Source organism: Atractosteus spatula, chromosome 2, assembly GCF_055471065.1.
Source record: "Atractosteus spatula isolate fAtrSpa1 chromosome 2, fAtrSpa1.hap1, whole genome shotgun sequence".
Classification (NCBI taxonomy): Eukaryota; Metazoa; Chordata; class Actinopteri; order Semionotiformes; family Lepisosteidae; genus Atractosteus; species Atractosteus spatula.
This window is the reverse complement of record NC_142707.1, coordinates 63,058,919-63,075,833: the sequence shown is the minus strand read 5'-3', so window position 1 is coordinate 63,075,833 and position 16,915 is coordinate 63,058,919. Positions and strand designations below refer to the sequence as shown.

Genomic DNA, 16,915 nt, shown 5'->3' with positions numbered 1-16,915 from the left:
AAAAGAAAAATAAAACCCACCCATTATTAAAAGACAACTGTAAACCCTGTATATTATGACTGTTTCATGATTAGTATGTTTATGATAAAGCATTGTCGAAATCCAAGGGCAAAGACTAAAAATCAGGAGCTCTGATTATGTATTTTTGTAAATGCTAATGCTAAAACTACTGCATTGTACTGAAATATGTCTTTAAACGATAAAACTTATTAATTGTAGTCAAGTTCAAATTATTTTTCTATTTCTTGGAAGACTCTTTATATTAAAGGCGATGAACATACCTTGCAATAAACTCCAGTATTTCAATCCATTATTTTCATTAGAATTATAACATTAGATTATTAAGGTATTATTATATTGACTTGACATAATAGTATTTACAGTTTGGTTTTTCCTCATAAAACGCTACAGTACATAAAGAGTAAAATATCTTGACTCTCTAGGTAATAAAACCAGTGTAATAAATACATAATTGAGATTTATATTGAGATTTCTTAATGTGAACTTATTACAGTATATCTTATATATCAGACAGGAAGTAAAGAAAAATGATAGGCTATATATATGTGGAACTGGACTATGAAGACGTTTTGGTCACTTTCCTGGAAGATTAATTAGTTGTTTTGCTGGAAGATGACTGTCGAAATCACAACACTAATTTAATGCAACCAAAGCACCTTTAACCAACTGCTGTGTGTCTCTTTGTCTTTGAATGTTCACTGGTAACATTACATCCCCAAATTAAAACATTTATTTCATTGAACTAAAATGCTCATGCTCTTCTCTGATACAGTAAAATTAATTTTAAAAAAACAAGCACTGACTATACTAGAGCAGGAAGATTTGTCAGCATGTGAGCTGCAAAGGGACAGGTTGAGGTTAATTCCAAGATGAAATAAGAATAAAATAAAATAAGAATAAAAAACAGAACTTTTCAGCTATGGAGCTCTTTTCAGGAGTGTCACCTCTTTCTTTTTACTTTCTGCATGAAATTTAGAAATCACTGCTTGGTCCTGTCTATATCTTCTCTATATTAGTAACACTTGAAATAAGGGATGGAAAATGACCTTTATAAAGGTAATATACTAATAAAGTATTAACAGAATGACATAAATACAAAAATAATCATCCGCCATATGGTCAAAGGGTTCAAAATGTTGAACTGAAACATAAAATTCAGGCTCCACAGCCGAAATGTTGTCTCTTTTCTTTTCCTTTCAGCACGGAATAAAACTTTACCTGTTCCTTATGACGATGGTTTGATAGCTACTTCAGTTTTATTATTTAACTACACTGGACAGTTTTTTTTTATTTGGTAGTGGAATTTCAAGGTGGAACATTTTATGAATAAGATAAGATTGAGGTCATTGACCGAATTAAGAAAACGATGCTTTAGAAATTTGCTTCAGTAATTCTAATATTTGAATATACTGTATATACAGTATATTGCTCAAGAGAACTGAAGAGTGACATTTAGAACTAATGAATACTATTAAGCTGATTTTGATTCTCAGTGTCTGAAAATATTTACTCTTTTTATGGTCTATATTAAAGTAAGAAGATTTGACAGCTTGTAAACTGCAAAGGGACAGGTTGAGATTAATATAATACTTATATTTACTGGACAAACATTACATTGCTTCAGGGCATTTTTAAAATACTTTTAAAACATTTTATGAAGTATGATTAGTACAGTATCTCAGGATAAGGAGGCAACTGTCTAAAGAATAATATCCATGAAATATAACATAATTCCAGGAGGTAACAGCAACACTGCGGCTGGAACAAATATAGAAAATACATTACCCGAGACAGTGATTTTTCAATAAGATGTTCATGATGTGGAAATGCTTAATGGAATTATGTTCCATAATTTTTGTTCTAAAGTTGTGTTTAGGTTGATTGAATGATCTATTACATATTTGTATTACTTAAGTAACATACCGTATGTAATTTACTGTAAATCTGTTAACAGTACATCTCTTTCCACTTGTCAGTATTTTTATTGTCTTACTCATGCTTATTGATATCATTAAAAATCATACAGTAGTTATCATAAAGACACTATCGTGCTGTCAAAAAAGCAAAGATGTTAACATGGATTGATTAAGCCAATAACTAGAAGGATTGCTCAGGTAATAGCTGATTATTTATCAATTTTCTGACTGCTTCTTCCAATTCAGTGCAAGGCAAGGTACACCCTGGACAAGACACCAGTCCATCACATCACAGGGTAGACACACACACCAGGGCCAATTTTTCCTGAAGCCAATTAACCTACCAGTAAGTCTTTGGATCATGAGGGGGGAACCAGAGTACCCAGAGGAAGTCACCACAAACACAGGAAGATCATACAAACTCCACACAGATACTCCAGGTCTAGAATTGCACCACCATGCTGCCTGGAGCTGATTATGTGAAATAAAAAATTGCAGACAAGGCAGGCGTCCAAGATGAAGAATGGACACCACAGAACTGTGCTGAAACACTTGAAGAAGGAAGTTAGTAAAACCTTGGCTCCTGGCAGTGATGTCACCATAGCACCAGAAGAGCATTATCTTAAACTAAAAGATTTGTTGTACTCTCCTCCTGTAATCACTGTAGCAGTCTCAGAGACAGATTAAAATATAGTATGTTTAACTCTAAACAGAAACTTAATGATTTCTAACCCAATTGAATTTTTTCTATTTCTTGCCTTTTATGTAACAGCCTTCCGACAGAAAAAAACCATAACAGACTTCAGAAGCAAAGGCTCTATGAAATCAAGCTCCAGTCAAATTTGTGCTACCTAAGGACCTAATAAAAACACTTTTTGCTAAATAACGTTTATTTTAATATAATAGGATTCTAATGCTTATTAGAATTCTTTATTGTTATAGAATGGTTCCTTTAATAGGATTTAAGATGTTAATAGATTAATAGACTATAATAGGCAATAACATAACAAAAGAAAGTTCTATGAATGATTAATTTAGAGATCAATACAGAGATTTGTATTTGGTAACTAGTGCCTCTTTTAAATCCTGATGTGGTCATCTGACTAGTTTCAGTGTCTGCCTCAAGGAAAGAATAAATATGTACACGTTACGTAAAAAATGTAAAAATGACATTTATTTGTTACAGTTAGTTTTGAAAAAAAGGTTGGAGCAGCCAATATAGTGTTTTGGTTGCATTTATTCAGTAAATAAATGTTATTAGGTCTGTACCAGTCGGGTTACAGAACATGCTAAAAGTAGTGCTAATATTTTTAAAGCCTCATGTCTTAAATGTTATTTTTCTCATATCCATTCTAACTTAAATTATTTTTCCTGCTATAGGCTTTTACCCACTTTTTCAACACTGTCTCACATAGTATTTTAAACAGTTTAAAATGTTAATGAGAGGACAGATTCTAATCTCGCCCATAATAATAATCATCTAATCACCTATACATAATCATCCTTCCTCCTGAGCACTCCTGTTCCTTCGCTCTTCTTTCATGCATTCCTCCCTCCACCCCAGCTTCACCCGTGCAGCAGCTCCCTGGCTCATTCCTCATGAAGACAATGAGGGCCTGTCAGCCTCATCCCCAGGAGTAGGCTGCCGTTCCCACAGCCAGGTGAGTTACGCTAAGTAAACTTTAATGTGCTTCATCTCTATAATGCAATAATTAGGATTAGGCTGAACTACTGAAATATGACTACTCACGTGAATAGAATATATTTTTGCTTTCACGCTATTTACAAGATAGTGGTTGCAATTTGGGATGTAAAGGTAGTGAGAGGTTCTCCCTCTACAGTATATAAAGCATTATAAAGCTGTTCTTGTTTTCAGAACTATTTACTGTAGAAAGAAAAAGATTTTGTCTTCCCTTACAAGTTCTTACTTCATTACTGTGCACTGTTTCAAAAGGGCAATCTTCCTCTGTCCTCAGTAAATTCCAAAATGTACTGAACGATAATAAGAAAGTAACTTTACCAGTAGGGTGTAATACTACAAGTTAAGAAGTAATTACCTTGTCCTAAAACTGTTATAGAAGAGATCTAATGCTCTTTGTACCATCTACACAGAATTTTCACTAATGAATAATGGAATAATTGTCCAGTCTCCTGAGCATTTCTATAACAGTCTGAAATGGAAATAGACACCAGATACTTGAACATTTGAATGATGAAAAGATCAATAAAGTACACTGGAATGCTAACACCATTAATAAAACACTTGTGTTAAAGACAATTGGAAAAGATACATTTAATGCACTGAAAATATCTGCATGCTTAACATGTGACGTTTACATTCAAGCACATCATGAACCGTTTGTATTACAAAAGACAAGAGATAAAACTTGCCCTTAAGACATTACAAGTGTGCACAGTAACTACTCTGAAATGAACTCTGCTTCTGTTCCTGAAGTATATTAATATCAAATTATATAACGAGACAAGGCAGTAATTTCTCTTACTTTTGGCATCTTTGAAATTAAGATTAAATTAGATATTATTTTTTCATCTCACTGTACTTGATTATTACAGAAGAGGTCAGCATACTTTTATGTGTTTTATATTGGTGTTACTCTTTGTTAGTGCTGCTTCTGAATTCTGTTAAAGTTATTTTTTTCTAATTTCGCACTTGAGCAAAAGAAGAGCAAAACATTAACATGATGATTTTCTAAAAAAAAAAGTTTTTGTGCTCCAGAGAAGAACAAAAGATTTTTTCTGAAACATATTTAAACAAAACAATGATTTTATCATTGTTAAAATGTGTATTTTTAACGAAATACTAATTATTTTGTGACAAAGAAATTAAATCACCTTTATATGATCAAAATATTTAAGCTATATTTATACTATGGGACTATTTCCATATTAATATTTGAAATTGCTACCGTAAGTGTATGGTTTTGACCTCATCTGTCACTAATCCAAATAACAATATTACACAGAGACGTTGTGAACAGATTTATCAACAACAAACAGAGAAAAACTTTTAAGAAAAGGACCCTACCAGACCTACCGTACATTTTACGCCCACCAGCTAAGCTACGGGCGCCTAAAATGAAAAAAGGTTATAACTTAGTACAAGGAGAATGCATTTAAAATTGGCAATGCTGAGTACCTAAGCCATGCTGTGGGTCAGGGTTATGAATGAATTTGGATTCAAAACATTACCAGTTCAACTTAATTTTATAGGTTGCTTACATTGTATTTAATAATAATTTTTATGCCCTTTTTCACAAAGAAAGATTTACTTGTTTATAGATTCCTACAAGTTTTGTGACAAATAGATGTGCTGTTATTGGATCCTGATAATGAGTAAAGCTATGAGTCCTATTGCATCCCAGACCAAACAATAAACCCCAGAACAATATTTCTTCACTTCTGCTTAAGTATGTTATTCATCTAGAAACACAAATATTTCTTATATGAGAATCACAAAATAATATTACATTTTCAAACTTAACATTTTTACCAAACAAGTAACAATTGAAGTACTGTAGGACATCGAAGCAGTTTGACTGGTTATCAATGTGAGATCACTTTACCCAGATAAGATCTGCTTCTTTCGGAAAAGGGAAAGATAGACAGTGCTGAGATATTTTATTTATAAATAGCCGGTACCTCCCAGATGAGCTCACAGAACACTTACTGTAAATTGGATGGTACAATGAAAAAAATAAATCTAATTCTATGTAAACTTCTATTTCCCCAATACTTGCTTTGACCTAGAAATTCTGATTTTAACATACTGTAGATACATTTTTCAACTCTGGACCACTCTAAATCAATGTTTCAAAGACTTGAATCTTTTCAAACCCATGGCTTGAAAATGATGTTGTCTGTTATCACTCTCAGCTGAAAAACAAGGACGTTCTCTAAGCTTCTGAGCATCATGAAGAATCGTGATAATATTAACTCTGGACTCTTTCCAACATAGGGGTGTGAAAACCTTCCTCTAAAAAAAAAAATCAGAATTCAGCAATGTGTCTGTAAATGGGCAAAACGTTTACTAGTTTTGCTTTCATTTGAATTATTTGCTTGATTTATTAAAAAATACAGTACCATGGTTACCAATGGACATGTAAACGTCGACCATATGCAAACACACCATCACAGTTTTTGAAGTGAATAGTAGCCCATTTGAAAAATAAAGGCATAGATTGTTTCAATTGAAATAATTTCTAGCAGCTATTGACTAAATGTTGCCTGCTTGAAAGTCATTATTTTCACATAGCCAAAAACAAGTCATTTAACAGTTTAAGCTAAGAATGAGGGACAAATAATATTTCAGTGTTTGCTTTAAACACTACTTTTTGCACAATCATCATGTATATATAGTAGGATTACTATTTTTTTTAATAAACTCTGTTTTCAGAGATGATTAAAGTTTATCCCCAATATCTCTTAAAATCAAAACAAGCATTATAGTCATCTTTAGATTGTTAGACACATTGACTCAAAAAAAACAGATGAAAGGATTATAAGAAAACAGTAGACTTGCTGTGCAGCATGAGAGGAAGGACTATCTTAACACTGATAACTGTATTATAGAACAAATTAAAGTTTTGTTACTGGATTCAGTATCTTGGTACAATATGTTGTGTTTATTCCTCCCAATGGGTTCTACTCCCTAAGAGATGAAAGGGAAATGGAAAGGAAATAAACTCAAAATTGCACTTTATTCTTCTATTTGTGATCCACCAAGCAGGGGAATCTCAACATTGAAATTTATTCAAATATAATTCGCTTTATCAGGTTTATTTCCCAATTTTAGAATAATTTCAGATATCCATCTTCACTGTGCAATTTGCATAAATATTCCAAATACTTTGTGTTACAACAGCTGGTTCTCAGTTCCATGTTTTCAAACAACTTGATCTAAATTAAGGCAAATATACTGTATTCACAATGTCCAAACATTCAATTAATTTCCTGAACCATACAATATACGAACTCTGTCAATTTTCATGCTAAAATGAAGGCATTTACATTGTTTCTGAAGGGAAATGTATTGCTTGACGAAGTGGATGGATGAAGCCCAGAATGGACAGAATATATCATACCACAGTACATTTCTTGATCTTCTAATTTAGGACTTCAGCATTAGGCCTAAGCCAGGCAGTGCTGTCAGTGTACAATATATTAGTGTAATAATCTTGACAAAGTTCTTGAAGTCCTGAAGTCAAAGGAGCCTTATTTGCAGTTTACTATAGGAGGAACGATACTTTTATAAGACGGTTCCTTCCAGTTCTTCGAAGGCAATGTGATAAAACCACAAATCCAAGATGAGTATTCTGTCACTGTATGTTGGGTAACAGCTTTATTGATGAAGCGAACACAGAATTACTTCAGAGTTAGCAAACATGAAGACGAGGACAAAAGTTCAAACAGTAGCTTTTGTAACAAGGCAGAATTTCCATCTGTCCAAAAGGTCATTGCATACTCAGATGATGTCTTTTGGTTGTGGGCAAAATATATCTCTGCGAGAGAATTCTTCCATTCCTTTACAACACAGGTAGATGATTTCTGCTGTGTCTTAACAAGATCTTGTGCCCACGTTTACTGGTTACATGACATTCCTCATATATCAACATCTCCTTTTAGGGAAATTGGAATTGCCAAATAGGCCAGAGAGAACAAACAAAATGTACAGATACACCATTAAGCTCCATCACAGGACACGGAATATTAGACTGAGTCGCTGTTTGCCCGAACAACAACTTTGGCACAGCATATCATAGACTCCATAAGGTGCAGAAAGTTACTGAGGAATGTCAGTACATTCAGTTATCAATATTTCATGCAAGTGATGAAAAGAGGTAGGAAGAGGATGCTTCTGATGGCTGAACGTTGTTCATCCAAAAGATGCTCAGTTGGACAAAGATGAGGGGATTTTGGTTGCCATGGAAGATGTCTGAAGTGTCTTTCATGCTCCTCAAAACATTCACACACAATCTGTTGCTTTGGACAGGTGCATCATCGTCATGAAAATAGTCACTGTCACCAGGGTACAGCTGCAGCATTTTGGATGGGCTTGGTTTATAATGGTACTTTAGTGGGATCTGTTATTTGTTCAGCCTTATTTAACGATTCAGCATTTAAATGAAGTACACACACAAAGCATTACAGGGTGATGTCAAATCCTATACAAATACAGTAATCCTGCAGTTATTATACATAAAGACATAAACATACACAATACATTATAAACATAGATATACTTGTATACTGTACATAAATGATGTATATACATATATAATACATACATGAATTACTGCTGGGACAAACATAGACGTTTGAATGTTCAGATACTGAAAAACCCTGATTTAATACCTTTAAGTCGTTTCTGATAATGTATGGACTGTTGTTCTACAATCTGTCAATTTTAAAATAATTTAAGAAAAGATATTCAAGCCTTTGTGGATCCATTCTTATTTCTACTTTGTTTACAATACATTAGCTATCTTGGTTAAATCTTTTTCACATAAACCTTCCATTTAACTTTCATATTGCAATATTTCATACTGCTACATACAGTATTTTACATTTTGATGTAGAATCCAAATATATTTTCAATAATTTTTCCAAGCTTATGCAGTACTTTCTGCAAACATATATTTTAGGTAGCACATACTGTATAGAAGTATCCTATATGTGACTAAAAACTTTAATCTTATTTTTCACAGAGTGACATATTTAAGTAAAGTTCTCTGGGTGGTTGTATATAAAACCAGAAGAAACATTAACTGTACAGTATAAGGAATTTTGCTTCAGAAATGCTTAAATAAAGGTAATATAAACACATTGGGTTTAACAGTATCTCAGAGAAGCTTACCCAGATGGCTTGCTCTGCCTTGCAGACAATTTGTGCACAGGCAGGAATTTAGTTTTTATTTCTGAGACAAAGGGGAGTAGATCAATTTATTCATAACCTGCATGGGCAGAGGCGTAGGTAGGAGACTGTAAAGGGTTTGTGAGTTGTGGGTACTCTAGGCCAGGTCATAAGTACAAGCACTGAAGTTTTAAAATGCCATTAAACAAAGGGGCCCCTCCTATTTACAATGGTACTTTTGATATGTCTCTGAGTTCACATATAGTACAGTATATTTATAAGAAACACTACCTTGCTGCTGCAGTACTGTACTTAACAGTTTATAATAACAACATGTAGCATCTAATCTGGAAATCTAAAGCAATTAACAGCATCTCCTAAATGTTCTTGTCGGAATTTAAATTTGTTTTGATGATATAAAACATCCATTCGTTTTAGCCTGTTTTCACACTGGATCAGTTTCGATCAAACTTTGATTTGTTCATTTTGTTTTAAAGTATATTATTGATTTACTTGATGTTAAGAGATATCAGCCAGGAAGGGGATAGTGTTCATTCAGACATATTTCTGGTCCTTTACCTACTAATTCAAGGGTATTCAGGACATACATGGGTTGAGAAACCCAGAATTGTTTGCTAACCTTATTGTGCATCACAGAATTATTGCAAAAAAGAAAAAATATATGTGGCAGTGATTGTCATGCCATGCCACAGGATAATATAAGAGTATTAGTATGCTAATACAAGAAGCAGACCTGACCACAAGCTCACCAGTTTAGGTAGAATGGGTGATCATGCTATTCCAGGACTGGCTTCTGCAGCCAGTCCAAGAAGTGTTAAAAGATTTAAGTCTTCCCCACAGCCTCTGAATTCCAACTGCCTCCTGTAAGGGGACAAAGGCTTTAAATAAATATTAGCATTATGATTCACAGGCTCTTACACGTTCATCTGAAGTTCACCTAAACTTTCCATTAGCTGCCTTATGAGTGTTACGTGATTAATTCACAGTTCTTTAGTTCTTTAGTCCCAGATCCGAGTTCATTACATGAACTCAAAAGGCAGGGAAAATAAAAAAAAATCTTATTTTACATTTACAGCTACTTAAATGATAAACTGATATGCTGAGCTCAATTACTTTTGCAAGAGGAAGAGGTGCTCAAGTTCACTTCACACAATATAATTAATGAGTCAAGCAGCCATCACTCTCAAAGCACTGATTAAGGCATACATGCTGCAACATGTTCACATTCATGGTCTCTCTAATCATTGCTTTGCTTTAATAAATGTTTTGACAACACTGATCAGAGTGCTAGTAGTTACATTTTCTGTAAACACTGTAAACGGATACTGAGATGCATTTTGGTATAAACATTTTTTTCTAAAGGTACTGTACATACTATACTCTAATACTTGTACTGATATTTCTCATTTTTGTTTTCATTAACATTCTTACATTTACAAGAAGGGCAGAGACTTTATCCATCTGGTTTTATATTTATAAAAGTTGAGTGTTAGATGTTCTTACACACTTATTCAGATACAGTCTAAAACATTTCCTATAACTTCACTAGCTACAAAGGAACATCTGAGACAAGTAATCCAGCAGATCCTATAAACTGAGTCACCACCATGCAAAACATATATTTTAAAGCCTAGTGCAAAATAATCAAAGAAATGAAATTTTAGCATCACAAACCATATTGTTTGCTACTGCCTAATGCATTGGTGCACTAGATATACAGGTATGGAATAGTTATACTAAGCACAGAAGTACAGTAAAAAAGAATGAATGATAGATTATTCATACATTATTCATATACTGTACAGTATAAAGAATTTAAGATACTTCTGTGCAGTGTTGCAATGCCTGTGTCTCTCTCTTATATATGTATAAAGCATTTTGGGAACCTTTGCAATGATCAACTTTGTTTCTACACACTTAAACTAAGATATATGGATATGTACAGTAAACAATAAAGTTGTTTAAATAGTGGAAAACTGTTGTTATGGATTGGCTAAAACATTAACACCCATAACATGAATATGTTATCATATCTTCATATAATATGTCAAGACATTGTCATTCTTGACAGTGTTCAAGAAACCTATAGTACTTTCACAGCAATGTGTTTACTTTAATAATTAATAATAATTTAATTATATTTAATATATGCTGTTAGACAGCTGAATTCATCTCAAGATACACACTTCTTTCACAAAAGTTTAAGGCCATTAGGTTATGAATCCAGCTAATATACTCACACCATTTTAAGCAGCAGTGCCGATTGCATCTATTTTATTCATAGCTGTCAAAGACACTTGCCAGTTGGCTTCAGTACAGTTCTGTGTTTCATTCCAATAGGCTGCAGTTTGATGCAGTCTGAGTCCAATTGTTACTCCTATCAAAGTTAAAGAAGCTAACCGTTTTATTTCTCTTGTACTGTTCTTTTCCCAGGCAGATAACCTCCTGTAGTTCACTCTTCCCTTCCTGCAGTATGTAAAGCAAGAAGCCTATTTTAAAGGGCCAAGTGTAAATCCAGCCAAAGCCAAACAGAGCATTGCCATATACAGTAGATCTTGTTGTCACTCTATTCAGTCTACTGTACCTCAGCTGGAAAGCTTAGTAACCCACTTTGACTCTTACTGTATTCAAAAACTAGTTGCAAAGGCCTAATTCACTTTATATCTGTTTCAGATGGGAGTAGTGGAAGGGGTGTAACAGCATGTCTTGCCTTCCCTACCTACGCCTCTGATGGCGAAGCAGATCGAACTCCTCTTGTGGCACTTAGTGTTAAACTTGACATCATGATCATTCACATTCGAATCATTTGAATTAGAAGGTAAACTCAATCTGATTTCAAACATTTTTAAATTAATTGTAACTCAGAATATACTATTTCATTAAATAAAAGGTCAATATATACTGCAAATCAGAATTCAGTATTGGAGCTTCACATTAATTTACTCTGCATAGAAAAAAGGGGCGTTCAGTTGTAGGTTCTCAATGTCTGTTCAAACAAACTTAAGTCTTTTTGTTTTTTTGCAAGCATTGGGCTGTCTAATTTAATATCCCACATGTTATACTGTACACAACATAACACACTTTCACTGCTTAGAACATAAAAGATTAAAATGATAAAGACAGATATGACATGGGTTGACTGCTGTATTTTCTGGTCCACAGTTCCAGGCTTGCACTTTTTTTTCCCGAGTGTCGTCTTTTGGTCTTCCGTTTTTTGGATGTGTCCTCTGAGGGTCTTGAGCTGGCAGTGCTGTCAGTTGCTCCCATCTCCTCAGTACCACTGGCGACTTCAATCCCTTCAGCACTAGTGCTTGTTTCCTGGATGTCCGAAGCATTTGCCTCAGGATAGCAGCATGACGCATCAGCTGTGTTCTGTCTTACCAAGCCACTGGTTCCAGCCTGTATACCCACAGACACGCGGTCTAGGCAGACTTTGTCTTCTCTACCAAGGGTCCACATATTGTAGCACTGCGTAAAGTTCAGGAAATTACTGTTGAAGGTCTTCAGTTCTCCACATATGTCTTTGCGCAATTCTGCTAATTCGTAACGCATTGCAGAAATTTCATCTTTCCACTGGAGGTTAAAAGCAGCCACCATATTGGCCGACTCTTTGAAGGTCTGAAGGACTTGAGGCACAGCAGATTCAGAAGCTGAACTATTTGTTATAGGAACTCTAAAAGCAGGGGGAGATGCTGGAGTAACAGACACAGCTGTGACAGTGGAACAGGTGCTGTGCTGACTGTGCGGAATATCTTCTCTTCGCAGGTGAGCTAGGTCCTGCAAAGCTGATGAGGATTCTCCGTCTTCATCTTGTAAGTTTTCCTCAGTTAGCAGTGATGTACCTTCTAGCATATCAAATCCCTCTGGAAGAGAAATACAGATAAACATATAAAGGGAGCATCAAGAGACCACTAGTACCAAAGATGTATTTCTTTAAGGACATTATTGAAAGACAAAATTTAAATTCTAAATATTTCTCCGTATAAGACAAGGGTCTCCAATCTTGGGGTTTAGAGTGCTGGTGTGTCTGTAGGTTTTCTTTAAAGCATCACCACATTAAGAGCTGGGAGCAGTTGTTAAATTGGTCCAATTAAGGCATTAAACAGCCAAATTGGAATTAAAAATCTGCAGACTCACCAGCCATTCAGGACCAGAACTGGACACACTTGATGCAAGCCAAAACAAAGAACCATAATTAGACTTGCTCTTCATTTCATTTACATACATGAGTCAAAATAAGATTATCTGTTATTTCCATACACTATTTTTCAGTATGTAGAGAGCATAAACAGTAAATAATATTTTAGTTTTAAAAAGTATTGAAAACTGAATAGTTTTAATTGCTATTGTTAATAATGAATGAATCCTCTTTAATCCTCTTAAACGTGAATATGTTATCACATATTAAGTGGTAACATGTTTTAGCTGATCCAAGTTAATATATTTGCATAGTATTTTGAAATTGGCCCAATATCAATGAAAGTAAAAGAAAGACAAAGGGGTTAGCAACGATTATCAGTTAATATGATAATCAATAACAATTTGCTAAACAACATATTTACCCTTACTTGTAACTAACTACATAAATGTTCTCATTATAAATACATTTCAATTTCTAATCAAACATACAGTAGTTGTGCTCTAAGTGCTTGTATTTGTAACAGGAAGTGAAACATATATACTATACTAACCCTAAGGTAAAATAAGCATTTTATTTTCTGCATAACATTTACATATAGTGGATATTACAGTCTACCATAACATGTAATGACAATCTTGCATCATTAGAGGAACGTCATTGGTCATTTTTGTCTGTTATTCGTACAACATTTTTGCAAAGAAAACAGCTCTCTTTAAATACTTCAGAATTCTGTTTAATATGTTATTCACATTGTCTTTTGTGAATTTTTAATTTGATTATTATTCATATTTATTTCAAATATTTTTGCATTTCATTAACTTATTTTGACTCATATGTACACATTTTTACTTTTTACACTGCCTTCTCACCTCTAAATAGACATCCATTTTCCAATGCCTTTCCACCTTTCCATTGCACAAAGTGAACAGCACTGGGTAAGCTCCTCAATAAACCCAGCACCCTGTACAATGCTGGTCACTGCAGCAGCTAAGCATGAACCTCTAATCATAAATGTACCAAGCAGAACTGACAAAGCATTTGCGGATCACCAGCTGTAACCAGCCAGAAACTTGTGCAACACAATGGTGAAAAGACAATAAAGGCATCACAACTCTTTCATGTCCTGGCCAATCTCCAGATATGAACCCTATTGAACATGTAAGGTCCACCTGAGACCAGTCCCTGTGAAAATGCTGGCCTAAACCAGCCTCCAGGGGGCTCCTTTACACAGGTCTGCACCAGGAATGGGCTGCAATCCCGCAGTCAAAGATTGCTGATCTCAACCACACGATGGATTATAGAAATTGCTCCCTTGGATATAGTGGAGTGCACATCCATGAACACTTGTCTGTGCTCTGCAACTTGCAGGATAAACTTGAGTTAATTGAAAAGTGTCTATTTAATTGAGAAGGCAGTGTATATTTATACATATATATGAGTATATATGCGTGTTGAGATTAAAATACCTGTCAAAGGCACCAAAGATGTCTCCAGCTGTTCCCCTGGTAATCCTTCAAGAGATCGCCCGTCAAAGGAGGAGAAGACAAGTTGTTCTTCTGTATTCAAGGGGTGTGGTGGGATACCTCCCCCTGTCCTCTGCTGACCTTGTCTTATTATAGAGAAGCTTTTCAGCTTTTGTTTTAGGACAGCGTAAAATCGGCTCTGTATGCATATTTCTAAATGAAATATTTTTCCTACAGAAGTGACCGAGGTAGTTTTGACTTCCAAATTTTTGTTATTTTTTTAAATGCCTTGTGTATTTACAAAGGATAGCCAATTCAACTGTTTCACCAAATCAGTTAGCGTTTGCCCTGTGTTTAGAGTGTGGCAGTGTCTTTACTCTGTTTGTTGCATTCTTGGGGTGAGAAACGCAGCGAGTTCATAGTGCTTCTGAGCAAGAGAAAAAAAAACCCTCAGAAGTCAGAAATGATATAGTAGTCCAAAGCCATTTATTTTATTCAGGGATTTCAGAGGCATTTTGTAGAATGTAGTGGAAACGGACAGGAGTCTGGTGAAACTTTACAAATCAAGAAAACCTTTAAATGCTGCAGTGAGAATAATCCAGGTCCTTTCTAGAAAAATTTGACTTTAAGGAGCACAACCAATTCTCCTAATTTACAGATTTGAGAACAGAGCCCATTGGGTGGAAAGAAGCAGCTAGCAAGACAGTGGGATTGGAGGACACTCCTTTATCATCTGTCCTTGGGTTTAAATAAAGGTGATCAAATTGGGTACACCCAATTAAAAAAATAAAGCAAAATAATATAGAACTCCAAACAGAAACAAAACACATTAAAATAGAGACTGGGTTCTCTGGGACTGACCTATGTGATAACATCAATTAATTCCAAGATTTATTAATTTTATCTACTGCATTTTACAGCATTATTTCAATAGGGTTCATAGCTTTACTCTTGGAGGCATACACCAAATAAACTACACAATTCATTTTAGAGGGACATAGGCCACTTGCACAAAGCACCTTGCATACCGACATACTGTATAAACCATTTGGTTTTCCTTCTGCATGATTTGAGTTGTGTGGCACAAAACCTAGGAAAGTGTTTCCCGGAAGAAAGCAAAATCATGTTAACATTTTGAATCATTTTCTTACATTTAATCAAATTGGTATTTGCCATACATTGCTTGCAGTCAGTTTGCCCAAGTAGCATGGTTTTCAGATCTAACGAAAGAAGAGGCATAAAATCTTCTATGTTCATGACTTTTGGGAAATGCATACACCTGTATATTAAAATCATATAGTAGTAACCATACAGCAAAACAACTAAATAAACAGAAATCCATATTGAGCTATTTTGAAAGTGAACATTACTGTATGGCTAAATTCAAAATTGGGTTCTTACTGTGTACAACATGTAAGCTGGTGAACATTCTTCTATGCCAAATATTTTGTCATAAACTTTTACTTAGCAAAAAGTTTAGGCCTCATTATTATGTCATTCATATACTGTACCTATGATACTAGTGGTATGTTCTTATTAAATTCTTTAACTGTCATGTAATTAATCACTATGGATATTTTAGCCCCAGCACATCTGAAGAAGAAATAGCTCTGTTAAAGCAACCTTTACAATAAGGGAAATGTATTTCCTAATAGGTTTTGTGCAACACTTTGACAGATGAAAGTGTATTTACTGATTATTTCTCAAGGATCACCTAAGAAAATTCTCAGAACAACACATTTTATTTCTAAGAAAATGAACAAAGAAGAACATTATAATCTTACTGAAGTACTTAAGTTACTTTGTGCAACCAGCCTCTAAATTTTCCAAAGTCTGGTAACTTACCGTATAATGATTACATTTTTGTTATTCCCAGTCCTGAATGCTGTAGGCTTACAAGTCAAAATCAGTTAGAGAAGTTTGTCTGTTTGACAAACCAAATACTGGCAAAGCCGTCAGGACTTCTCTTTTACCAGGACATTGCTAATGTCAGCCGTTGCAGGGCCCTGTGAAAGCTACACCTTTAGCCTGCTGTCAATTATATTCTTCCCTCCCCCTGCTCAAACCCTATCTTTACTTCGCTTTGGGTTTTTCCCAATTTCTTGAATTATGCTCAATTAAACTGATGTTTTTACATGCTCAAAACAGCACTCATTTCTCATTACACATGCCGTGTGATGTGTCAGTAGTGTGAACACAGTCGTTAATCGTTATGCTGCCTTAATGTGAGCCCACAACGTACTCCTCTGCTCTCACCGTGAGCCTTATAGTGCACCCGGAGGGACAGATGCATCGTTTCGTGCAAACTTTGCAAGCACCTTAAAATTGTACTTTCAAATACAGAGGCCAAAAAACAACAACAACAAAAAAAAAACAAAACAAAAACAAAATTACAACAATAGCCAAACAAAGCAAACGAAAAAAAAAACAGTTTAACATTCACTCTTGAGTCTGTCAAGCAAGGTATCCACTGTATGTAAAT

The 16,915-nt window shown here is 34.6% G+C and overlaps 1 protein-coding gene across 1 annotated transcript in view; it reads right to left on the bottom strand.

Annotated features, from left to right (window-relative positions):
- The window catches only part of dlgap2a (DLG associated protein 2a), an 87,008-nt gene that overhangs the window by 38,854 nt on the left and 31,239 nt on the right, over positions 1-16,915 (bottom strand). Inside the window, exon 5 of the mRNA XM_088936432.1 lies at positions 12,006-12,692. Within this exon, the coding sequence (XP_088792558.1) occupies positions 12,006-12,692 (687 nt within the window). The remainder of the gene's footprint in view (positions 1-12,005; positions 12,693-16,915) is intronic.